General features: G+C 41.6%; 2 protein-coding genes across 3 annotated transcripts in view; one reads left to right on the top strand and one right to left on the bottom strand.

The window, feature by feature from the left end:
* Nucleotides 1-12,739, top strand: part of Gopc (golgi associated PDZ and coiled-coil motif containing) — a 39,470-nt gene extending 26,731 nt beyond the window's left edge. For both annotated transcript variants that reach the window (XM_050138101.1, XM_050138100.1), the window contains 4 exons: nucleotides 2,347-2,442; nucleotides 4,418-4,582; nucleotides 7,646-7,826; nucleotides 10,214-12,739. In XM_050138101.1, the coding sequence (XP_049994058.1) occupies nucleotides 2,347-2,442; nucleotides 4,418-4,582; nucleotides 7,646-7,826; nucleotides 10,214-10,341 (570 nt within the window). In that variant the 3' untranslated portion in view covers nucleotides 10,342-12,739. The remainder of the gene's footprint in view (nucleotides 1-2,346; nucleotides 2,443-4,417; nucleotides 4,583-7,645; nucleotides 7,827-10,213) is intronic.
* Nucleotides 12,740-21,959: 9,220 nt separating this feature from the next.
* The window catches only part of Dcbld1 (discoidin, CUB and LCCL domain containing 1), a 78,166-nt gene continuing 74,549 nt past the window's right edge, over nucleotides 21,960-25,576 (bottom strand). The window contains exons 10-11 of the mRNA XM_050138079.1: nucleotides 25,065-25,184; nucleotides 21,960-23,800 (exon numbers count right to left, since the gene is read on the bottom strand). Of these exons, the coding sequence (XP_049994036.1) occupies nucleotides 23,280-23,800; nucleotides 25,065-25,184 (641 nt within the window). The 3' untranslated portion in view covers nucleotides 21,960-23,279. The remainder of the gene's footprint in view (nucleotides 23,801-25,064; nucleotides 25,185-25,576) is intronic.

The following is a 25,576-nucleotide window of genomic DNA, read 5'->3' as shown; positions in this document are numbered from 1 at the left end:
GGGCCAGGCATAGTGGCGCACGCCTTTAATCCCACAACTTGGGAGGCAAAGACAGGCGGATCTCTATGAGTTTGAGGCCAGCCTGGTCTACATAGTTTGTTCCAGGACAGCCGGAGATACATAGTGAGACCATATCTCACAAAAAAAAAATAAAAAAAACTTAATATATGAAGCAGACTTTTTTACAGTGGTTTGCATATTTTATTACCATATGAACATGGCCATTGTGTTAGTTATTCTTCTATTGCTGTGATGAAACTCTATGTCCAAAACAACTTATAAAAGGAAGCATTTAATTGGGGGCTTATTTCAGAGAGTTAATCCATGAACATCTTTATGGAGCACAATGACAGGCAGGCATGATGCTAAGCAGTAGCTAAGAGATTACATCTGCAGGCAGCAGGCAGAGAGAGAGAGAGAGAGAGAGAGAGAGAGAGAGAGAGAGAGAGAGAGAGAGAGAAGACCACACCTCCTAATTCTTCCTTATCAGTCTGCCAACTAGGAACCAAACATTCAAATATATGACCCATTCTCATTTAAACCACCACAGCCTTAAACAGTAAAATAACCTGTTGCCTCCACAAACGTTATTATTACACTTAATGAAAAACAGATCACAGTGCATAGTTCTGTCATTGTCTTTTAGAGCCTGATGTTCTGTGTTAACTTTGAGGTCCAGTAGGTCTGAGGCTAGGTTACAAGGGGACACAGTGGTTGGTGTGGGGTGTATCAGAGTGATAAGGCATACTTAAATAGCCTAGTGGCATCACCTTACCTAGTTAGCTAGAAGCCAGAAGACCAAAGTTATTTTACATTAAATACAGGTGTCTTAGTTACTCTGATAATTATGGACCTTTCAAGTAAAGTAGTGAACGTAATAGTACGGTGATGTGCCCGGCCACTGCAGTCAGAAAGACATAGTAGTGATGCAAGGAAAAGTGAGAAAGGCTCATAAATAACATTGGAAAGGAAGAGCAGCTCTGGAAGAAATAGTGTGAGCAGAGCTGGCCTGGGCTGAGGTCTTGACAACTGTTAGATAAGGAAGTGAGTGAAGAGGAAGCCTGAGCTTTTGCTTTGGCTAACCCAAGTGTTCCTTGACTTTACTGATGAAGGAAGTACCAAAAAATGAAAGTCTGTGGGAGGAAAGATGACATCAGTTCTAGACAAGCAGTGTTTGAGGTGCTGGTGTGACATCTAAGAAATCCATCCAATTGATCCTACGACTGGAATTCAGGAAAGAACTCTTATGTTGGAGAGATATTAGGGAAGCAATATTTCTCTGGTGTAACTGAAATCATGGAAGTAAGTAGTCAGCGGAAAGTTCTGTAAACCAAACAGGAACAGGAGACCAAGGATAGAAACTTAGTATGGCGGGAGAGTTGGCCCCAAAGAAAGAAGTCAGGAACAGTCCAATGTAGGTCACCTGGGAAAGCAGCGCAATAGAAACAAAGGAAAAGAGTGGGTTTCTAAGTGGGTATTTATTGGCCTCTGTCAACTTTCTGCTAGGTAGCGTAGTTACTAAAAGTGTCCATTAGATTTAGCAATATTTTTACAAGTGACCATAAAGAAAATTGCAGGCTAGGAAATAATCTTAATCATAGTGATTAATGGAGGAGAGGAAGTAAGCGTGTGCAGAGGGCAAAAAGACGGGGAGGTGGAAGGGATGTTGGGTTGGGCTCTTTTCTGTTTGGTTTAGGGGTTTGTCAGTATCGTAAAATTGGAAGATTTTAATTGGTTAGAATTATTTACTTGCTGAGTTGAAAAGGAGTTTAGGAGAGAGAAAAGGATCAAAGATACCAGAAAGTCGAGTGGGCCAGTGCAAAAAGTGTTTGCTTAGCATGCAATAAAGTCTTAGTTTTGAACTTAAAAAAAAAAAGGTAAGGGAGGTCAAAGAAAGAACAGTTAAGGGAACTGTTTTTATTTAGCAGGTAGGTTCTAGAGCTCTGGAAAATCAGAGAGTAATTAGTCATTCAAGTTGAAAAAAATTCTCAATTCTAAAAATCAGTTAGCATTTATATGGGATATTAAGATACTTTCTAGTATCTTATGGTATCATATAGCATATATGGTTACTACATTATTCCTTAAAGATACTTATTGAGTGATTCCTGGTAATTTTATAATGTCTTATAATCTAAACATATTTATTTACAAAAGGTGAGAAAAAATTATCTTAAAATTTGCCATACCTACTCAACAGCATTTTCATCTTCTAATGTGCTGTTTATCTATACCGGGAGATTAATAATGATTTCTAAAAGCAAGCTATGTATTGTAAGTTCTACTTGGGTTGTTATTTAAATACTACATCTTTTTTTCCTTTTTTTTTTCCTTTTTCTGCAATAGGATCAAGACTCTTTGAAGAAAAGCCAAGGAGTTGGTCCAATTCGAAAAGTTCTCCTCCTTAAGGAAGATCATGAAGGCCTTGGCATTTCAATTACAGTAAGAAGTAGTGCGTCCGGGTTCTCTATGGACAGGGGTCTGATAGAACCCAGCTCCTGTGGGAAGCAAAGTGTTCTATAGCTCAAAACAACTAAATTTGTCAAGACTAAGGCAGCAACACTTTTGAGTAAAACCTTCTCTGGGTATAAAACTTGGATAAAAAAAAGAGCAAATAGGAGTCATTTTGTTTCATATTAGTGATTTATTTCAGTTTTCATTTGAGACTGTTTAAGTACAATATCAGTTCATTTGTTTTCTGGTTTTACCTACAGTAGAAATGTTTCTTAGAAAAAAAAAAAAAGATTTAACCACTGGGTGGTGATGGCTCATGCCTTTAATCCCAGCACTTGGGAGACAGAGGCAGGAGGATCTCTGTGAGGTCAAGGCCAGCCTGGTCTACAGAGCAAGTTCCGGGACAGTCAGAACTATTACTATTACACAGAGAAACTCTGTCTCAGAATTCCCCCCCCCCCCAAATAAAGATTTAACCAATATTTATTAACTTATTTATTAAGTATATACTTAAAAATATGCCCTTGGGGCTGGAGAAATGGGCCAGTAGTTAAGCACAGTGGCTGCTCTTTGAAAGGACCCACCAGGTTCAGTTCCCAGCACCTGCATGGCAGCTCATAACTCTCGGTAACTCCAGTTCCAGGGGACCTGACTTCCTCAGGCACCTGACCTGAATAAGTTATAAAGTCATTACATGTAGGCAAAACACCAATATACATAAAATAAGTTTTTTAAAAATAGAAACAATAGGGCTGGAGAGATGGCTCAGTGGTTAAGAGCATGGTCTGCTCTTCTAAAGGTTCTGAGTTCGATTCCCAGCAACCACATGGTGGCTCACAACCATCTGTAATGGGGTCTGGTGCCCTCTTCTGGCCCGCAGGCATACACACAGATGGAATATTGTATACATAATAAATAAATATTAAAAAAAAAATAGAAACAATATACACAAGCTGTATAAAGTGAGACCAGTTAACAATTACACTATATTTCCTCAGTTCAACATTATATATTTTTCCTTTTCTGAAATTGAGGATTTATACTACAACTTTAAAATTGTCTTGGTTAAAGCAGTACATGATGGTACTACATAAAATAATGATTCTTCTCATACATACTTTAGTCAGTGTTCTGTTGCTGCGAAGAGACTCTGACTGAGGCTGATGCAACTCATGAGAGAAAATACTTACTTGGGGCTTGTTTACAGTTTCACAGGTTTAGTCCATTATCATCATGGTGGGGATCGCGGCAGCAGGTACGGCACTGGAGCAGTCGCTGAGCAGTCACTGGCCTGGCTTGGGCTTCTGAAACCTCAGAGTCCGTCCCCAGTGACACACTTCCTCCAGAAGGCCACACCTACACCAACAAGGCTGTACCTCATAGTCCTAATAATAATAACTATAATAATAATAACAACAACAACAGTTCTGCTCCCTGGTGACTAAGCATTCAATTATATGAGCCTATGGGAGCCTTTCTTATTCAAACCATCACAGTACACAACAATTTAGATTTGATAAAAGTACTATGGAAAAGCCAGGCAGTGGTGGTGCACACCTTTAATCGGGAGGTAGAGGCGGGCACATCTCTGTGATTTCGAGGCCTGGTCTACAAGAGCTAGTTTAGAACAGGTTCTGAAAGAAACTCAGAGAAACCCTGCCATGAAAGGGAAAAAAAAGTGCTATGGAAGGGCCCACAAGATGGCAAAAGTACTATGGAATAACTGGTATATAATTTGCTTTTAACAGATTTTGGAGTCCATAATGATTTCATAAAATTTAATGTTTTTAGTCATTGAATGTGGAGGTGCCTCTTTGGTAGCATGTAAAATTTTACTTGGTATTTACAGAGACCCTCTGCTTATTGAAATGAGTTGTTAAGAAAATGTCTTGTCTCTGAGATGGTCTGTAGCTATTTTATAAACTATGAACTAACTAACTGCCTTTGATATTGTTATTGTTAGGGTGGGAAGGAGCATGGTGTTCCCATTCTCATCTCTGAGATCCACCCAGGGCAGCCCGCTGATAGATGTGGAGGACTGCATGTTGGAGATGCTATCCTGGCCGTGAACGGTGTTAACCTAAGGGACACAAAGCATAAAGAAGCTGTAACCATACTTTCCCAGCAGGTGAGTTCTCTTTATAATTAAAACTGGACTGGCATAGAGCTTGTTTCCGTTCCTTGAAGCTTGTAGATGTCATTTGGTCACATTTGCTGAAAAGGACAGTTAGGTTTATTCCTTTCCAAAGCTGCTTAACTTTGGACAGATTACATAAAATAAGTCCTCTCTGCAGCAATGTCATCAGTACAGTTGAACTGACACCGTAGGGTATGTGATGATACTCAGAACAGGGTCGGTAGTTAGGAGCATGATCGGCAGCATCACAGTAATATGGGACGGAAGAGGAAGGACTGCTGGGAGAAGACTGGTTTAGTCACATGATTGTAGCTGAAAGGACCCTTAGCGTTCCTCTAGCCCAATTTTCTTATTTAACATAATGAAGCTGGGTTGAGAGTTGGCTCAATAGTTAAGGATTCTTGCTACTCTTGCAGAGGACACAGATTCGACTCAACACCTACATGATCCTGAATAATTCCAGTTCCCAGATCGATCCTAAGCCCTCTTCTGGTTCCAAGGGCACAGACATTCATGCAGGCAAAATACTAGTATATGAATAATATAAAAGATAGTGATAAATATTAAAATAGCTAAGCTGAAATTCTTCGAGAATAAAGGGTGTGCTCAGAGTTGCCTAACAAATTAAATTATAGAATAAGAATCCATATTTAGGGACTGAAGAAATGGCTCAGCAGTTAAGAGAACTGGCTGATACAGAGGACCCGGGTGAAATTACCAGCACCCACATGGTAACTCATTCCTGCCTGTAATTTTAGTTTCAGAGTATCCCACACCCTCACACAGATATACATGCAGGCAAAACTCTAATAAAAATAAAAAAAAATCCATATTTAGATTCGGATTTGTATCTCATGTTCTTAAAACCCCTGTTTTCCCCTGAGAATAGTGTTGAGGGAATTAGAACACTAGGGTGTGGGCCATTGACATGTATTCTAGTTTAGAGCAATCACAGTTGAATGTGGTTGTGTAGATAATTAGCTCTACATGAAGCACAGAACGTCTCTGTGACGTTGTTTAAATAGCTTCAGTAAAGGGACGGCCTACTGATGATGGCTTTTTTAGAGAGATCTTCTATATTAAGCCTGAAATTTGTGTTTGTATGTATTTCTAACCTTTGATACTGTGACGAAGCATTGTCACCTACAGAGTTTACTCTTTGGAATCACACAATGGAGTTTTAAAAATGACAAAAACAGTCTTGCAATGTTTGAAGTAAGTTTGTAGTTTTGTGTTGGGTCACATTCATAGGTATCTTAGGCACATGTATGTGGGCCGTGGGCTAGACATGGGCATGCCTTTGAAAAGACCACATTATCAATCTACCTTCACGCATGGTATTTTTAATTATGTGGGTGCTGGGACTCGAATCTGGGTTCTCTGCAAGAGCAGCAAGTGCCCTTAACCATGGAGCCATCCCTCAGCCCACCTTCATTCTGTTAAATAAACTAGGCTAGAGGCACTCTAGGGGTCCTTCAATTACAGTCATGTGACTAAACCAGTCTACTCCCAGCAGCCCTTCCTCTACCGCCCCACGTTACTGTGATCTCTGTCATTTAATTATATGAGAAAGGGTGCTGCTGTAGTCTCTTGAGTTGTGTTCTGGGCTCAGCTTGACGATGTGTCAAGCATAAAAACTGGATGAAGAGCAGCTGTGGGAAAGGAGCTGTGGGTAGGTAGTAGGTAGACATTTCTCAGGGGTAGCACCAGGAAAGCAGAGCGTTAAAGACACTAAGTGGGTGGCACACAAAAACTGGCATATTCTGCTTTGACAAAAGACAGGCTATAATTTTCAGAGTTACAAACACAAAACTAGGATGTGGTGACTATAGTCTCAGTAAATGACAGTTATACCTTGGGAATTTTCTTTACCTTAAAATTACTATAATTTTATACTCGAACCTAAAGTAGTTATTAAAGAATAGCAGTAGAAATATTGCATCTAGCCCAGCACAGTGAAATGAGTAAGGACTTCACAGCCAAGTTGCTATTTCTTTATGCTTGTTTGTTATATGAGGAAAGCTATGTGTTCTCTTCAATACTCACCAAGGCTTCTCATTTATGAAAAGAGCATGGGGATGCTCTGTGAATCAATAAAAGCTGTAATTTTATGCAATAAATATAGCAATTACTGTTATTATTACATAAATACTTTTATTAATACTTATCTCATTAAAAAGTTTTTCTTTTCTTTTAAACTAAAGTTTAAGAATTAGAAAAAAGTTGCGTGTACTAATTCACACCCAATGTGAAATCTGAGGCAGGAGGATTGCTGCAAGTTTCAAGCTAGTGAGGTTGAGTTGAGTTCCAGGCTGGCATAGGCTACAGAATAAGTTCCTACCTCAGAGGGAGAACAATAAATCACAGCATTTCTTTATAACTGTTTGACACCCTTGTATGCAAGTTTATTTAATATCTGCTTAAATAGATTTGCTAAGTTTCTGATAAAATGCAAGATGACTTGCACTTGTTCCAGTATTCTGTAAATTTCGTAGTTAAGCGTCCTTTTTATTTTAGATACATTATTTAAAATACTGTGGTCAGGCCAGGCATACACCAGCAATCCTTTTTCTTAAGAGGTGGAGGCAGGAGGCTGGAGAGATGACTCAGCAGTTAATGGCTGCTCTTCCAGAGGTCCTGAGTTCAATTCCCAGCAACCACATGTTGCCTCACAACCATCTGTAGTGGGATCTGATGCCCTCTTCTGTCATAAAGTTGTACATGCAGACAAAGCACTTATATACATAGAATTTAAAAAAAAAAATGTAGAGGCAGGAAGATTAGGAGCTGAAGCTCATGCTCAGCCGTGTGCGGATTCAAGGCCAACCTGGTCTGTTTGAGACTGTCTTGAATGAATGAATCCTTTGCTCAGTAGAAGGCCCTGTAACAGTAGAAAGAACTCCCTCGTAGAGAAAATCCACAGAGTATCTGGCCATCATGGCCTCCTGCACTTGCAGCTCTTGCCATCTCCTCCCGGGATCTGTTCCCTGAGACTGAGAATTCTGTCTTGATGATGGTCGCAGTGATTTGGCTTTCTGTCTTTACCTGTTTTAGAGGGGAGAGATTGAATTTGAAGTAGTGTACGTGGCTCCTGAAGTGGATTCTGATGATGAAAATGTAGAGTATGAAGACGAGAGTGGAAACCGATACCGTCTGTATCTTGATGAGTTAGAAGGAGGCGGCAATCCTGGTGCTAGTTGCAAAGACAGTGGTGGTGAAATGAAAGTGTTACAAGGTAAAAATCGCTCTAATTTTATTACGAATATTTTGAAATGTGAAAGCCTCTGTGTTCGTCATTTTGATGCTAAGAATGAAAGGAATGGCTCTGGAAGTTTTATTCTTTTTCTTTTTTATGTAATTTTACATACCAACCACAGTTTTCCCTCCTGCCTTTCCTCCCATTCCCTCCCCAATGCCAATTGCTTTTGTACATTGCTTTTTAATATTCCACTTGATGAGATGCAGGTACACATGTCACTTCCCAGTGTACTAAACAAAGTGCACATCCATCGCTTACCCAGCTGATGTATGTAGCTTCACCTTGAACAAAGGTGCTGCTCTTAGCAAGTATTGCACTACTTAGGTGCCTAGCCTTTTTTGGAGGAATGACTGACAGATGTTGGTTATTCAGACTGTCGGGTAGCTATTGTCTTAAAATTTTTCAGTCTGTTACTTCAGAGAACACAATTGAGAGTATTTATTGCCAGAAATAAAACATGAGCTCTTAAGTGAAAATTAGTGTTTTGTAGAACATAGCATCAATGCCCATGAACTTGACTGGTTCCCATATGTAAGTTTGTAATGAGCTGGATGGACACACTAATGAGAGTAATTCTTACATAATGCAATAAAGTGTGTCAGCTTTTGAATTGCTACTTATTTCAGCAATCCAGTGTTTTTCATATGACCCATATGTGATTTTACAAAATTCTGTGTGTTCACCTTCATGATGTAAGAAAAGCAATTATATTCGAACGTCACTGTGTGTTTATAATGCCTGAATCCCACCTTGTTAGATTTCTGATTAATACTAAACAATATTGACAGTTATTTGAAAAGACAATTAAAATCCTCTTTCCCAGCTACAGGTCTATGAAGCTGGTTCTGCATGCACTTATAAGAAAGTAAACTAAAACCTAGAGGCATATCTAAAAGGGAACAGCTACTGGGGCTGGAGAGATGGCTCAGAGGTTAGAAGTACTTGGCACTTTGTGGAGGACTGGAGTTCAGTTCCCAGCACCCACGTTGTGCAGCTCACAGCCTAATGTAACTTCAACTCCAGGGGGGAGTCAGATGCCCTCTTCTCTCCTCCACAGGCATTTAGACACATGTATTCATACATATACACATAAACAAAAATAAATCTGTTAAAACTGTTGTCTTTATGAAATGAATAGCAAGCAGCAGCACTTAGGCTGAGACAGTTGAAACTAAGCTTGAAGCCAGCCTGGTCTACAAAGTGATACAAAGTGAGTTCCAGGACAGCCAGACTTGTATGCTTAAACTCTGTCTTGAGGAGGGAGAGGGCCACACAGTGGACATGGATGAACAATTGTGGAATTTTGTCAGAACCTTACAGTGTTGAGCTGCGATCCTATGCTTCTGTTATCTTTTTACGATCATCGGTATTAGAAAATCTGTTCAAGCTGGACAGTGGTGGAGCACACCTTTAATCCCAGCACTCGGGAGGGGCGGCAGAGGCAGGTGGATCTCTGAGATCAAGGCCAGCCTGGTCTACAGAGTCAGTTCTAGGATAGCTAGGACTAACTACACAGAGAAAACCTGTCTTGAAAAGCCAAAAATACATGTTTCTTACTTTTTGTTATGGCTGAGGTTAGAAAACTTCTGTTACCTATGTAAACTGTAAGCACTTAAATCATGAAATATGACTCAGCCTAAATGCATGCCATCCTGCATATTACTGTTAACTGAGCCAGATGATGAAAGTGTATCTTTGTTGGGTTTGAGGGCTTCCTATGACTCTTAAACTGGCCAGGAACTCATTGTATAGACCTGGCTGTCTTTGAACATGGGATCTTTCTTCCTTAGCCTACCATGTGCTACCATACCTGGCCAAAACACATCTATTGATTATTGTTTAATATAGACCTTTCTTAGCTTACTTAATAGGCAGTAGGTTGTAGTCAATCAATCATATTTACTTACAATCCTGTTATTTGTTAGGTAAATTAACCAAAATTTGTTTTAATCTTGCCTACAGATTTAATGTTTAGCAGGCAACTGGCCTGTAGTTTAATGACCTGAAATCATGTGGAAGCAAAATATAGAAATCAAAATATTTGCATTCCAGTAGATAGTTATATAAGTAACATTGAATTTTTTATTTTAGTTTGTCAACCTTAAGTTATTTAGAAAACTAGATAGATTTATTCCACAACTTTCAGGTAGCTTCAATAGCTAATACTTTATGTGTTTGGTTTTTGCTATCAGCTATAAATATAATAGTGTTCCCTTAAACACTATTAATTTGATAAGACTGTTAGTTTGCCACATGTCCCTGCTAATAATTTCAGTGGACATTTTTTTTCTCAGTAAAATTATAAAACTTAAACATATTTTCAGGCAAAAATTCCTGATTTTTCTTCTGTTGCTTTCTTCCAGGGTATAAGAAGACAGTGAGTGAGGCACATGAAAATGGGGATATGGGGGCTTCGGGCGAAAGCTCTCTGGATGATGGCACCGCAAGAGCAGCCGATCTGCACAGCCTGCATCATAAAAAGGCTTACTAGTCCATCCGCAGGCGTTTGTCAGACTCTCGGAATCCGGGGCACTAGGGAAGATGGTGGCAAAGATTGCACAAGATCAAGGGAGGCTGTGTGTTGCCTAAAGACAGGCGGGAACCTCAGGGCTTCGTGTGAGCGATTCTAAGTGCATACACCCCTGTTCTCTGTGGTATACCTTAATTAGCTATTGCATGGAAGGCATTTTTGATTTTCCTGGACTCTAAGCACCAAAGCATGTGTTTCCCAAGGGGTATTACTAGGCTCTTAAGTGCCAAGTGGATGCTATTTCATTTGGCTCCTTTTCATATTTAAGAGGACAATGCTAACTGGATTTTCTAAGTACCCTTTAAATACAGCAGAGTAATTGAATCCAAATCACATATTCCCTAAGGATAAACTGTAGACTTTCAGATGGCAGAACTTGACTCATGTAATTGCAGAAATCTAGGTTGACATTTTTGCTTAACTGAAAAATTGTTTCAGGTTTTTAAAAAAAAGTGTATTGTACATTCCTGTTATCTAAATTAATTCATGATCATTTATTATAACGAGTTTGCTATCCACTCAACTGCAGTACAAAATTGTTTTCTTTAGGCAATCCTGTATCAATCAATGCTGCAGTAGAAATAGTTTCTGAAAAGTTACTGTGCATTTGACTTTGGGTTTTTAAAGGAAATGCGGATGAGTATAAAATACCTGTTGTCAATTATGTTGATTGTGTGCATGGCACTGGAGCATCACACTGTCAGTGTTGGGTCTCAGATGTTCATACGTGTGAGTTGTTCGTAAGCTTCGTCTTGTGATGGTCAGGACACTTTACTATGTCGTGAAATACATTGTGTTCAAGCTGCGGTTTGCTTTAAGTACCTGACTTGCCAATCATTTAAAAAGTCAGGAGCCAAGGTGGGCAAGACGAGGTAGAGACATTTTGGTACAGTAACTGTATTGATTTTCATATCAGTATATCTTTGACTAAAGCAATACTCGTGTGCAAACTCTGTAAATGTGTTGGTTCTCTTGTATCAGAACTAAGCAGAGTGCCTGTTCCCTCCTTCCTGACCCACAGCCCATTGCATCTTGCTGGGCAAAGTCAAATACTGTCTTTAAGGAGGTGGTGAATTTTGCTGTCTCTGTTTGAAAGAATTTACACCTAGGGGAATACTAGGTGGAAGAAGCTTCCATAGAAGGCTTTTAGGATATTATCATTATTTCCTTTCTTGGTATGCTTGTTTTCCCAGATACAGTATATATTTGTTCAAAGTTAAATCTATAAAATGTATATACTTTATTTTGTGATTTCACTATTTATAAATTTAGTTTGTAAGTGTTGCTCATTTCTGGTCTGTGTGGGTGGTTTCATCCTTCAGAGTATCACCGTGTTAACTGGTCACTAGAAGTGCACTTCATCTGTATTTTGTTACTGCGGCTGAGATACTTTGTAGTGTAACATTACCTGTAAGCAAGGTTAGTATTTTAATTGTACAGATGAATAAAATATTATTCATATTATTGTTTGCTCCTGACAGGCTGGTAGGCCTCTTAAAAGAAAGATTGTTTTTCCTCATGTATTTCTCCCATGCCAAACACATATCCCACTGCATGGCTTGAGATCTTTAAAGTAGATGGTAGCTCGTATATTCAGTTAGGTTAAAGTATCCATGGTAACAGATCTGAAAACACTTTTACTATAACATGAAACCATGTTGTTTCTGTATTCTTTCAACATACATTGCCTGGGAATGACCAGGGCTCCCCCCCCCCCCAAAGAATATGCCTTATATGTATGACTGAATCTTTAGGAAATGTAAGCTATAATCCTTTGGATTTTTTCTTAAGATCTGCACAATAAATGGATAAGATTTTTAGAAACTAGATGGTCATTTTCATACATCCCTATGAGAGACTGTGTGAGATGGTTCCATGTGTATTTAGCAAGAGTAGTTTATGTTTCTGCAGGTCAATGGCCTTCACTCCTCTACTTCATGGTTTGGGAACCCATGAGAGTACATTGGCTTGAACACTGCTGTGAGCATCCTGGCACTTTCCTGGGCGTAGTTGGGAGTGTGTTTTAGATTATGTGCTCATTAGGGCTAAACTGAGTATTTAAACCTTTTCTAAAGCACTAAATGAAAAGTAGTTTTTCTGTTTCACATCAATAGCAAAGATGCCCATATAACACTGAAACTTCTTGGACAAAACCAAAAAGTCGGGGGGGGGGGTAGACTGTTGCAAAGCCATAACAGTGAAAACATGAAAGAAAAGGGAAATTGTTGAGTAGACCCTGAAGTGTGTATGCAGATACATTCAACTTAACAATGGGAAATGGTCCTGCTGCTGCTCTGTGTTCTGAGCATGATTGTTAAACTAAGTTTAAGAAAGATGAAGCCTGTTGATTAGAATTGCACAATTACAAGTTAACACAACCTGTCCATGGTGCTGGAATATTCCCACAGCAGTGGGCTTACATTGTTTTCATATTTTAAAACAAAAATATATTGGTTCACATGTAAGGTGATTTATGATAAATGTATTATATCTAGTTAAATTGAGCATCCTCTTAATTAGCCTGTAAATAAAAATATCCTCTTCTACTTTAAAGTGGTATTGATCAGATTTGAAGGAAAATAAATTTTTTTCCTTTCATTCACATTAAATATTTTGGTTTATTGTGGGTTCTAAGTAGCCTCCGTGACTTGTACCAACATATTATGTGATATTCAAAGGGCTAATCCAAATTCTGGAGTAGAATATTATGGGATGGGTAGGAATTGTTGAGTATTAACTGTTTCATCTGAATTGGTTAAAGAGATGGTAGTTTAAAGGAACTTCGGAGCAACTCTCGACCCAAAGTCTATTTGTTTTGTTTTCTTCTTTGTTTGTTTGGGAGTTTTTTTGAGATAGGATTTCTCTCTAGGTTTTGGAACTCACTTTGTAGACCAGGCTAGCATGAATTCACAGAGGTATGCCTGTCTCTGCCTTTGCTGGAATTAAAAGTGCATTACGGTCTATTTTAAACCATTAGCAGAAAGCAGGAATCCTAGTCTCTTTTGCTTTGTTTTATATTACATTCTTGAAAGTTAATGTTACATAACAAGAACAGTCTTGATAAAAGTTGTAAACCCAATCCTATTAGTATTGGAAAGCAAATTCTGCCATGGCAACCTCGAATTTAGAATTTTCCAGATGATATGTGAAGTAATTTTTGGTAAACGTTTATAAACTCAGAAACTCAATCATTATGAGCACTTAGGAATGCTTGCCTCCCACCATCAGTCACTGTGATTTAGTCCTGACATCTGTATGTGCTCTGGGGGACTGAAGCCACTGACCGCTTCCCTAAGTTCTCTGAGGAAGTTTTTTCCCAGGATGTTGTTTATCCTGTGAGATAATAAAACGCGACCTACATTTTCCTTGTTGATCCATGTTGTGTTTTAGAGAAATTACAGTCTACTTGATGGAAGAAAAAAAAAGGTTAATATTATAAATTACCATATGTTGTTGGTTATAAACATTTTATTTAACAAAAGTAAATCTTTTTAGGTTATCTTGAACCATAACCACCCTTGCGGCAGCCATGAGAACACATCTCAGGTATCTCCAGCGGGAGGATGTTTAGCTGTCTGGAGACCTAGCTGCTTCCCTCTGGAATTGTCTGTGTTCAGGTGGAGACTGTGCTGTTTCGGGTGACTGATGATCGGCCAGTGACTGACCATGACCGAGATCCCGTGAGGCGTGGGGATTGAAGTTGCAGTCACATGTTCCTTCCCCCTCCAGTCACGCACCGGCTTTGTGGGCTGGTTACCTCCACCGTCCCCACCTGTTTCTCTCTACCAGCGTGTCACTAGTAGACCTGTTTGGCATAGAGAATGCCTTTTTCTTGTCGGTATCTTCTTTGAATGGAACCGTGAGTAACACTTGCAGACCAGGAGTGAAGACATCGGTCTTAGACTGGGGGTGAGGAGCCGCCCATCATTCCAGAGTAAGTAGGATGGTCTCTTAATTGGACAACTCTAGTGCTCGTACAGGCATGACTTGGTTGCTGACTGTTTCAGAGACAGTCAGTATACAGAACACTCTTAGCTTAGTGGGCAAAGATGTGTTATCCTTAGAGAGGGCCACTTGATGTGGCTTCTGGTGCTAGGAGGTTCACATGTCTGAAATGTTTGCCTCAACAACAGAATTCGTGTTTGACATTTGCTTTCCTTCCGGGCATTTGGAATTTTGGTACACGCTAGGCCTACTAACTGACTATAAAATGTGGTCTAAACAAATCTTTGAGAAGCCCATACCCTTACTGTTGGGTTTATCTGTCTTCTGTTTTCTTGTTTGTGTGCTTAAACCTATGTTAAAATATATTTATTAAACCCTAACTCTGATCATAAAAATTAGTTTTAGAAAACATGCTTTAGACCCAGGCAGGCTTCGCTGGTGAATGGCGCTTGGGGCTTGAGGAATGGTGCGAACCTGCCCAGCAGTGTTGGGAGCAGGTTGGACTGCACGTGGGCCTTTTCTCTGTACTGGGTTTGTTTGTGTTCTTCTTTTATAAATCAGAGTTATGAGCCTGATCCTGTACTTGGTCCTGTGACCCTTTAGCAAGTCAGTCATTTAGAGGTGTGTCCTGGAGACTCCTCAGACAGTAACTAGGGAAAGATTCACAAGGAGAATTCTCTGGGATATTCAGCAATTTGGACAATTAGAAAAGCATTTCTATAATAGTGTCGGACAGCGGAAGTGACTGTTCCCACTAGACCGTGTTGGGGAACTGCTGATAAATGAGCCATGGGGAGGCCGTGATCAGATTGTGAGCACCTCAACAGGAGAGCGAGACCCCCACAGTGAGAGGACTGAGGAGGGCATTCAGTTGTGCTTTCATAGACCGTCTTCCTTAAAGAGAGTGGGGAAACCTAGAACCTTGAAATACATGGAAACATTTGGATGGATGTCCCTTGGCTGGTGACCGCTGGCCCTTCCTATTAAAACCTCATACCAACACCCCATATCTTGAGATAGTAGTAGCCCCGCTCACTCTGCTGCCTGGCAAGCAACAAGGGTTAAGGCCTAGCAAAGATACGGAATGTAAGGGGAAACAACACAACAGGTAGTGTTAGAATTAAGCTGACATAGTGGCACACTCCTGTAAACCCCATCACTGGGCCACTCTGGGATACATCCCAACCTATGTCCTCCACTACCTAATATTACAATTAGCATAGTCTACCAAGAGCCAGTGGAGTACTCCAGGGATGGGATGATAAGAGAGTGTGGTCAAGAAAGAATAAGAAATAAGAATGTGTAGCCAATAAGAAAATCCTAGTTGCAGGGAGAGGGGTTGATGAACTTTGAAAAAGGATGTTTATGAGGAGCATACTTAACCACAAAGACACAGAACTCGGGAGGGAAAAGAGAAGAATCACTGGATATAATTTTGTGTCGTTCCCCCCCCCAAAGTTGATATGTTAATACAAAACATTAAGACAACGCATCTGGCATAGAAATGTTTTTACAGTTTACCACAAATGTGAAACAAGTCTAAGTTTCTGACCTAGTTACTTCCCTGTTGCTGTGGTAAGACACCATGTCCAAGGCAGCTTAGCAGAAGAGTTTATTTGGGGCTTACAGTTTCAGCGCCCATGCCATCATGGCAGAGAGTGGTAGCAGGCAGGCAGGCAGGCAGGCAGGCAGGCAGGCATCACGCCGGAGCAGCATCCAAGAGCTATTTATGGACCAAAAAGCATGAGGAGGAGAGCCAATTGGGAATGAATAAACTTTTGAAACCTCAAAGCTTAACAGTGACGCATCTAGTCCTTCCCAAACAGCTCTACCAATGTAACTACGTATTCAAATACATTAGCTTGTGAGGGCCAGTCTTACTCAAGCCACCTCAATATATTAGCCTATGAGGGCCTGCCTACTCAAACTACCACATCTTGTATACACCTACTTAAAATAGCCTCAAAGTATATAAAGGGAGGAGGCAGATGTCTCAGTGGGTAAAAGCATTGGCCTTAAACTTGATGAGTTGAGTTCAATTCCTGGAAACCACAATGAAGGAAGACATTCAACCCCTGAAGGTTATTCTCTGACCGCCACACCAAAGTCATGGCCCACACCACGTATGTGCATGTGCATGCATACACACACACACACACACACACATTTTTTTATTAATACATTTGAATATGTATAGTTATCAAAAGTTGGTAGAACCACAAAAAAATATAAAATCCATCGTAGCAATACAACTTCGAAAGAGATCAAGATTTGAACAAGGTTTTGCTTTAAATCTTAAAGTTAATCTTAGGTTAAAACCGTATTTTTTTTTTTTTTTTTTGCATTTGATAAAAGAAAGACCTGTAGTTTCTAATGAGGAAGAGAGGTGGATGGTCTGTATTAAGGAAACAGTAAATGTAAAACAGACACTAAAAGGGATCGTTGTTTTAGAAAAGTGGGTGCAATTTGAGAAAGTGCCAGTAGGGGGCAAAAGATTCCAAAAACTGCATTTAAGCTACTGGGCTAGATGGCTTTTTTGAGGATCCTTAGATAAACTAGACTCATTCTAAGGATGAATAAGTTGAAGTTTGGAGAAGTTGTCATTCAAGGTTCCCCAGTGTCAGTCATGATTCAAATTCCTCTCTTCACTCTTTAATAAGCTGCGGAGAGAGAAAGGGAACTACAGATGAATCAAAGGCTTTCAGTGTTTCATTTCATTAACTTTATTTTCACTTTTCCTAAATGGTACAAGGACTGATGAAGCCTGGGTTTGGAACAGTTTTACTTTTTTTTCTTAAAATGGTGATCTAGAACTGTAAGTTGATGAAATAGAGGCAGATCCAAGGTTCAGGAGCATCCTCAGCTACATCATGAATTCCCTGCCCCCTGACCCATATGGGACTCTGTATCCAAAAGCAAAGCCAAAAGGACAGAATGGAGTGCTTATCTGTAATCCTAGAACTTGGAATGTCCTGGAGACATAAATGACAGAATGAAATCTATGACAGAATGAAATCTATGCTCCCATGATGGCACCTATGAGATCAGAATTGTCTGTGCGTGTCACAGAATGAAATCTATGCTCCCATGATGGCACCTATGTGATCAGAATTGTCTTTGCGTGTCTGGTCATTTGTGCTAATACTCAGACCGCAGGAAACCTGCTGCTCTGTGCTCTCGCCTGCTAGTTCAGGCTTAGCTGTGGAGAGCTCATCGGAATGTTCCCCTCGGGCTGGAGAGATGGCTCAGTGGTTAAGCGCATAGGCTGTTCTTCCAGAGGTCCTGGGTTCAATTCCCAGCACCTACATGCTGGCTCACAACCATCTGTAATGAGACCTGGTGCCCTCTTCTGACCTGCAGGTGTACATGCAGGCAGAATAGTATATATATAATAAATAAGTAAATCTTAAAAAAAAAAAGTTTCACTCACCCTGTTCTACGTACACACTGGGGCCACACTGAAAAAGTGCTGTCTTAAAACAAACTTCTTTCATTAGAAGGAACGAAGACATGCAGAGAAGAACATAATGGGTGAGGAAGCATATGAAGAGGCTGTGCGTGGTGACATAGGCAGTAAGCCCAGAACTTGGGAGGCAGAGGCAAGCCATTCTTTGTGAGTTTGAGACCAGCTATGCAATGAGAGCCTGTTTCAAAAACAAGCCAGCAAAAGGATTGCTATCCATAACTATGGTGGTTTAAATGAGAACGACCTCCATAGGTTCATATATTAGAATGTTTCATTGGACTGCTTAGGAAGTAATTTTGTGGAGGAAGAGGCATGGTGCATGTATGGAGGTTACAGAATAACTTGCAGGTAGTCTGTTCTTTCTTTCTTTCATCGTGTGGGACTTGGGGATTGAATTTGGGTTTTCAGGCTTGATGGCAAGTGCCTTTACCCCCTGTAGTGGGTAAGGTTTTTTTAAGCTAGCACACAAAGCAATGGTTCTTTTGTTTTGTTAATGTTTTTAAATCGTTTATTTTTACTTTATATGCATTGGCATTTTGCCCGCATGTATGTGTGTCTGAGGGTGTTGGGTCCCCTGGAACTGGAGTTAACAGTTGTGAGCTGCCATGTGGGTGCTGGGAATTAAAATGGGGATCCTCTGGAAGAGCAATCAGTGCTCTTAACTGCTGAGCCATCTCTCCAGCCCTGGTTCTTTGTATTTCAGAAATGTGGTTTGAGGACAAGCCTTCCAGCCAAGCTAGACAGACCTCTGCAGTAAGAGGAGGGGGCCGCATCCCACCTCCCGGCTACCTTAACCCTTGAAATAACCACACAGAAATTGTATTAATTAAATTACTGCCTGGCCCATTAGCTCCAGCCTTTTCTTGGCTAACTCTCACATCTTGATTAACACATTTCTATTAAATCTGTGTATCACCATGTGATGTGGCTTTCCTGCAAGATTCTAACCTACGTCTGTCTCAGATTCATGGTGTCTGCCACACTTACCTTCTTCCCAGCATTCTGTTCTGTCTACACTGCCAATCTAAGTCTGCCCTATCAAAAGGCCAAGGCAGTTTCTTTATTCAATGAAAGCAACACATAAACAGAAGAACCTCCTACACCAGGCCTCTGTGAAAGTCAGGGCACTCATTTAGCATAGATCATTAAGAGTTGGTAACAGCAGAGTGAGGGAGCTTTCATTCCAGTGACTACAAATCCAACCACACTTAAAGGCAGACTGGTCATATGTGCCCGTCCTAACATGGGAGGCAGAGGCAGGCCATCACAAGTTCAAGGTTATCCTCAACTACACTGAGTCTACACCAAGACATCTTGTGGTACATCAGGGTCTAACTCAATAAAAATAATATAAAAAACCTGTTTTGTTTTGGTGGCAGGGGTTTTCTGTGCAGCCTTGGCTGTCCCGAAAATTGCTCTATAGACCAGGCTGGCCTCAAACTCAGAGACCCATCTGGTTCTGCCTCCCAAATACTGAAATTAAAGACTTACATTACCATGGCCTTTTTCTGTTTTCCCTAAGAGCTAGAGATGGCAGGTGGAATAGGGCTTGTCATTAATTTTAAGGGGAAGAGGGTTCAAGTCACCTTTGCAACAGAAGGCCCTGTATGACTTTGGAAAGATCTGGGGAGTCCTAACATAGGGATAATTTCTAGCAGACACCGGGAACTTTTGTGACCTTTTCTGTTGTAGTGAGGAGGCTTCCCTCTATTCTAGGAAATTGTAACTCTGTGAACATATGCATCTGGCTGTCAAGGTTTGTAGATAAAGTTTAATTGCCATTCTTTCTCTGCAGAGGTCTCTAATACTGGACAGTCTTTTAAAGTTGAAGAGTTAGCCAGGTATAGAGGTACACGCCTTTAATCCCAGCACTCAGGAAGCAGAGGCAGGCAGATACTTCTTTGTGAGTTTGAGGCTAGCCTGGTCTACATCAAGAACTCCAGGACAGTTAGGGCTACATGGAGATACCCTGTCCTACCAAAATCAATAAATATTTAAGTAAAAAGTTAAGAAGGTAGAGCACAATGGTCTGTAACTATGTAACTCCAGTTCCCTCTTTGGGCCTCTGGAGGCATTGCATGCATGTGATACACATACATGCAGACAGAACACTCATGAACATAAAATAATTTTAACTTGAGACACTAGGAGGTTTTATATGAAAATTTGCCCATTTTGAACAATATTTTTATAGTTCCATGAAGTCCCTTTCCTACAAGAGTATAAGCTATAAGCATAAGATATAAGACTTTGTACCAGGTCTTAGCCATTCCTTCCACAATAGGTTATCTCCTGTGTTTAGTAAGTTTTCATTGCTCCGCTTTACTAAACTTTTGGGACAGAGATCTGGCAAGAAAGCCAGAGTAACTATGGTGATAAAGTTGCAGTCTCTTTTGGTGATGCTGCCTCCCTGGGCTCCACCACCACCTACCTGCCCACGATGAAACGCTACAGTGTGAGCTGTGGGAGCCAGCTGTATTCGGCACCATGAAAAGCTTGTGAGAGGAAACGATGCTTTAAGGATTTATTTCTGCTCATGGTTTCAGTGGTCTGAGATGAAGCTTGAAGGATTCCTCAGCAGAGGAGACTGCTCAGCTGAGTCAGGCAGCCAGGAAGGAGACAACATGGGAAGAAGTAAAATAAATCCTCCACTGGGTATGTCTTAGGGAGACTTCCTTTCTCCAGTCTTAGCCCACTTCCTGGTGTCCATTCCCTCCTAATGTTATCAGTTATGATTCCAGTAAGGGATGATCTAATGAGATGATCAGATCATCTCTCAATGATCAGACCCTACCAGGTGGGGCCCAAACCTTGAACAAGGAGCTGTTTGAACATCTCTTCCTATCCATTCTTCCCATTGCACTGGTACGTTGAGGACATGTCACTCACAGCTCAGTGAACTCAAGTTTAGAGAATTTAATTCATGAGGCAGTCTGGCTGAAGGGGTAGAAATTCTGGAGTCCAGTCTGCCTCTCCCAAACAGAATTTAGTGAATATAATGGACTATTAAGTAAATTAAGACAGTCTCCGACAAATAAGGCATTTTTAATAATCTATTTTTATGTGCATTGGTGTTTTGCCTGCATGGATAGACATCTGAGTGAGGGTGTCAGATCCCCTGGAACTGGAGTTACAGATGGCTGTGAGCTGCCATGTGGGTGGTGGGAATTGGCATGTTTTGTTTGTGGCTCCCAGATTTTAATTGGTTGTTTTTTGAGACAGGGTTTTAGCGGACCTGGAACTTGCTTAGTAGACCAGGCCTGCCTCTGCCTTCCAAGTACTGGAATTAAAACCATGTGCCACCAGACTGGTCTACAGATCGAGTTCCAGGACAGCCAGGGCTACACGGGGAAACCTTGTCTCCAAAAAAAAAAAAAAAAAAACGCTACCATGACTGATGTCTGTAGATTTTATGTGGCCACATAATTTTGATGTTAAATGAAGCCTGTGTATGTAAGACAGAAGAAACGAAAATGTCTGGGGTCACAAGGGGGATAAGGGATGGGGATAGAAAAGAGAAGGGGGGTAGACTATGTTAAACATGGCATACACCTGCACAAAAACATTAAAAATAAGATGAAAACAGAATTCCAAGGTAGAGGATTTATGCAGTGAGCCAGATAGGTGACTGGAGGTGAACACAAGTCAACGTGGGGGTGGGGTGCGTCTGTGTGTTTAAACAAATGCTCGTGGCTCTTCATGGAGTGTGTGTCCTAAGTGGCATTAGTGTGACTGAAGGGTGGTCCTTTGACATCGTAAGTTGTCCTTGGCACAGTTTGAATCAGTTTCTACAAATAGGAAAAGCAATCATCACCCAGGTGACCGGGCACCAAGAACTAGATGCTCTAATTGTAACTATTTAACTTGACAGTGTAACTAAAGCCTCTAACAGGACAAAAAGGAAAACCAGAGGTGACAGTGCCCATCTGTAATTCCAGCAAAGGCAGCAGGATCAGAAATTCAAGGTCATCCAAAGCTACACTGAGAGTTGACAGCCATCCTGGGCTATATTAAAGCCTGAAGTTAAAAAAGTTGCAAACTGCCTTATGGGAATTCGGCTCCAGGGTGAGCCTCTCACTAGCCCAACAAGCAGGGGCCCAATGAGAGTTCAGGGGCTCTGATTTGGCATAGTTTATTACAATTAGGATACACACAAAATCATGTAAACTCCATAAAGTAAATGGTTTATCCTCCGCTATAACCAAACAGTCGCCATGACCTTTCAGCACCCCACTTTAACACAGATCTGATTCACAGAAAACAACACGCGCACAAAGACTGTTACAGTTTTTAAAGAAAGGATTGCTTTTTTGGTCCATATTTTCTATTAACAAACAAAACACATACTTTTTTTTTCCTCTTTGGCAAAAGAGGTTCAATTCCCCCAGTTAATTCACAGAGCAAACTCTGGGAGAACGACACTGAGGACGAGGTCCAGCCGAGACCGGGGCTACTCTGAGTATAATCACATATGGAGGAGAAACCAGCTTTTCACACCGCCAGTTCAGCTACTAGTTCTCCCCTGGAAAAGCTCTACTTAGACTCGCGGAAGAACACATTTCAAATGTCTGCTTGTTTTCCAGGGATAATGGAAGTCACCCACAAGCACTATTTCTGGGGAAAGCTATGAGAAGTAGGCCTTCTGAGCTCAGCTACATTTTTAAGCTGGGGTTTAGGAATACCTGACAGTCCCCCCGAGCTACAGTCGCTCGGCTACCTTCATTACAAGTTGTGGAGAGAAAGCGTGGGCTGCCTTTGGTCTCAGCACCCTGGAAAGGCAGATTTGCTTGTGAACACTGTGCGTTAATAAATAAGGCCAAGCCCTTGCCTTAGAGAATGGGGTTCCTCAGGGCGCAGCTGGGTCCCACACAGACCCAGGACACTGAGCTGCCCTCACTCACTCAGCAGGCAGCAGGTGCTGTAGAGGTGTGCTTGCTCGCATAAATCTACGGCCATGATAGCTAACAATCACCCTACCCCTGTGTGCTTTTCAAGTAATTTCATTTCTTCCAGGAGATTTTTTTTTTTTAAAAAAAAAGCTTTTAGTTTATCAAGAATAAAACGAGCCACCACAACCAGACAGGGTTTTTAAAACAGACCTCCAGCTAACAGTGTCAGATAACCAAACACACTGAGAAACAGGCACATATATTACGCATCTCTGCAAATTGCGAGCTTTCACCTTAGCCCCTATGTAGAAAACAAACACCACAAACTTCGTTACTTTAATGTTAAATATAACTGTACAAATTGCACGTTACAGCACAGCATCACAGTTGGAGAAATGAGAAAAGTCTCTTTATTCTAGCAAAACAGAAACCAGCCGGCTCTGCTGGAAAGTTCGGAACAAAACCAGCTGCACAGTTCTGTAAACAGTAAGTGAGGTTGTCTCTAGGATCCTGAAGAGTCATACACGCATGCGCGCACTTCTCCAGTGACTCGCAGCAGAGCTCGCTCAGTACCACAGCAGGTTTCTTTCACATTGGGTTCACAAAAGAGCAGTCACGGCCATCTGGTTGAGGGGTGCAAGACCGTTTCTGGGTGCTGAATAACCATCAGTCACCCCAGGAGTCATCTGCAACTGAGGAGCAGGGTCTCCGCTGTCCAAGAAGCTACTGGCTGCAGGCTTGTCGTAGGCACCACCCACAGGCTTGGGGCTTGCTGGCCTCTGATAGCCCTCACTCTGGGTGGCTCCTGCAGCAGGGGGATACCCTCCGGAGGAAAGGGAGTGTTTGTGAGTGGGCCTAAACCCAGGCACTCGGTAGCCATCCTGTGTGGAGAAGGTGTGGGCTCGTAGCAGGTGCCGCTCCACGATGGGCGTGGCATACTCTGGCTCAGAGTGCGTCAAGGGCAACGCGTACTCTTGGCGGCCCAGGCGTTGAGGACAGTCATAGTGGCCACCGGCCTCACTGCTCACCTTGGCCTCCTCAGTGTCTGTGTCCATGGGCCGGAAGGTAGAGCCCTTTCTCGTGACTGTTCCGGTGCCAATCATGAGAGGCTGCTGATAATCTGAAAGCAAAGGAGCATCCATCATTAGTGCACCTGCAGACATGAGGGTGCATGAGAGAGTCGCAGAACATACTTTCCCTTCCACACGGCTCTCCAATGGGTGACTAAAGTGTCTCAGGCTCCATGGGAAATATGAAACGCGAGTCAGATGCTGCAGCTGGGGCTTAAACCGCCATAATACTGCCTGTTTCAGGAAGCCACAATGGGCCACCGAACCATAGAGACAGTAGACATTTGGTTAGGGGGAAAATGTTCTGCAGAGAAAAGGTATTTACTTATGCATTTATATTCAGGGCTTTGTTCTGTAACCCCACCTAGACTTGAACTTGTGATCCTCTTGACTCACCCTCTGGTGTGCTGGGCTTACAGGTGTACAACTTCTTGTCCAGTTTAGGGGTGACTTCTACTTATTTACTTGAGGTGAATCCCTGTGAGGGACTTTTTTTTCCCCTCTTGATTAAATTAAATCATTTGAAGTGTAAAGACCCACTTCTAATCTGGATCTTTAAAGTGGGAAGATCCACCTATAATCAGGGCCACACTCTCTGCTGACATCCTATATAAAGGAGATGGAAAGAGTCTTCTAAGACAGTGAAATAAGTCAAGTCTTTTTAGAGTTTGTTCCACGTTACAACAGGAAGAAAAGCAGAGGAAAACCAAGTGACTTTTCTCAACTCACACAGCAATCAGCAGTAGAGTCAGGACTTGAAGGCGTTCCTACCATGTGCTATGATCTGTCAGATCACAGGGGCTCAATGTGTGAGACCTCAGATGTGGGGTCACACTCAGAGCCTACAGACTAGCAGCCCGAAGGACCTTTGGGGGCAAGCTGAAGAAGATTAACAGTCCAGAGATAAACCTGGAAGACAGGATGTAGTGATGCTTTCTCAGAGACACTGAGCTGTTCTGACCGACAGATCCCTTAACGCAGCTCCCTCTGCTCAGCAGCAGAAGATGTATTAAGTCGTCATTCAGTTAGCTTTTCTTGACCCTCTTTCCCAGTTCTTTAATAAAATCCTGGCTGGCGAATACAGATTAGCTTCTAGAGACTAGCAGTGCTGTGGGCCTCTGACCATTTGTGTCACTGTGTGCCCTGCAGGTGTACTCGACTCCCCTGAAGGAGCTATCAACCAATAGCTTAGTGTCAGCTTGAAACTCTGCAGAGTACAGAATGCTATGAGGGATCTTAGCCTTAGCGCTGTCCCATTCCCTGTCTCCCACAGCTGAACCTCCGAAGAGCACAGTCCCTGGGGATGACACTCACCTGCCATATCACTAGTGATAAGATCCAGCTTCTGTGTCATCTCCTTCTCATTGTCATAGCTGATGGTAAATTCAGTTGACTGATGCCTAGCAAAGGGATATTTAATCTGCTTCCAACAGCCTGAAATAAAGAGAATAGGAAACGATACATCAGGCATCTAATTCTCACACTCTACATGTTCCTCCAGGTGTCAGACAGAAGTCAGTCTCTTGCAGGATGTTGATAAGCCTCTCGGTCAGTATGATGACACAAACCCATCAGTATGCACATTGCCTACTGATGGCTTTATTTTCTTGAACTAGGGTCTCTTTACATAGCCCTGGCTATCCTGAAACTCATTATGTAGACCAGGTTTGAACTCACAGAGATCTGCCTGTTTCTGGCTCCTGAGTGCTGGGATTAAAGGTGTGCACCGCCATGCCCAGCTCCTACGGCTGGTGTTAAATGTACCCGTGGACTGGAAAGGTGGTTCAGTGGTTAAGAGCACAGGCTGCTCTTCCAGGACTGCATTT

The sequence above is a fragment of the Alexandromys fortis genome, unplaced genomic scaffold (assembly GCF_014885135.2).
Source record: "Alexandromys fortis isolate MF-2015 unplaced genomic scaffold, M_Fortis_MF-2015_v1.1 scaffold_14, whole genome shotgun sequence".
Lineage (NCBI taxonomy): Eukaryota > Metazoa > Chordata > Mammalia > Rodentia > Cricetidae > Alexandromys > Alexandromys fortis.
This window is presented reverse-complemented; position numbering and strand designations above follow the sequence as displayed.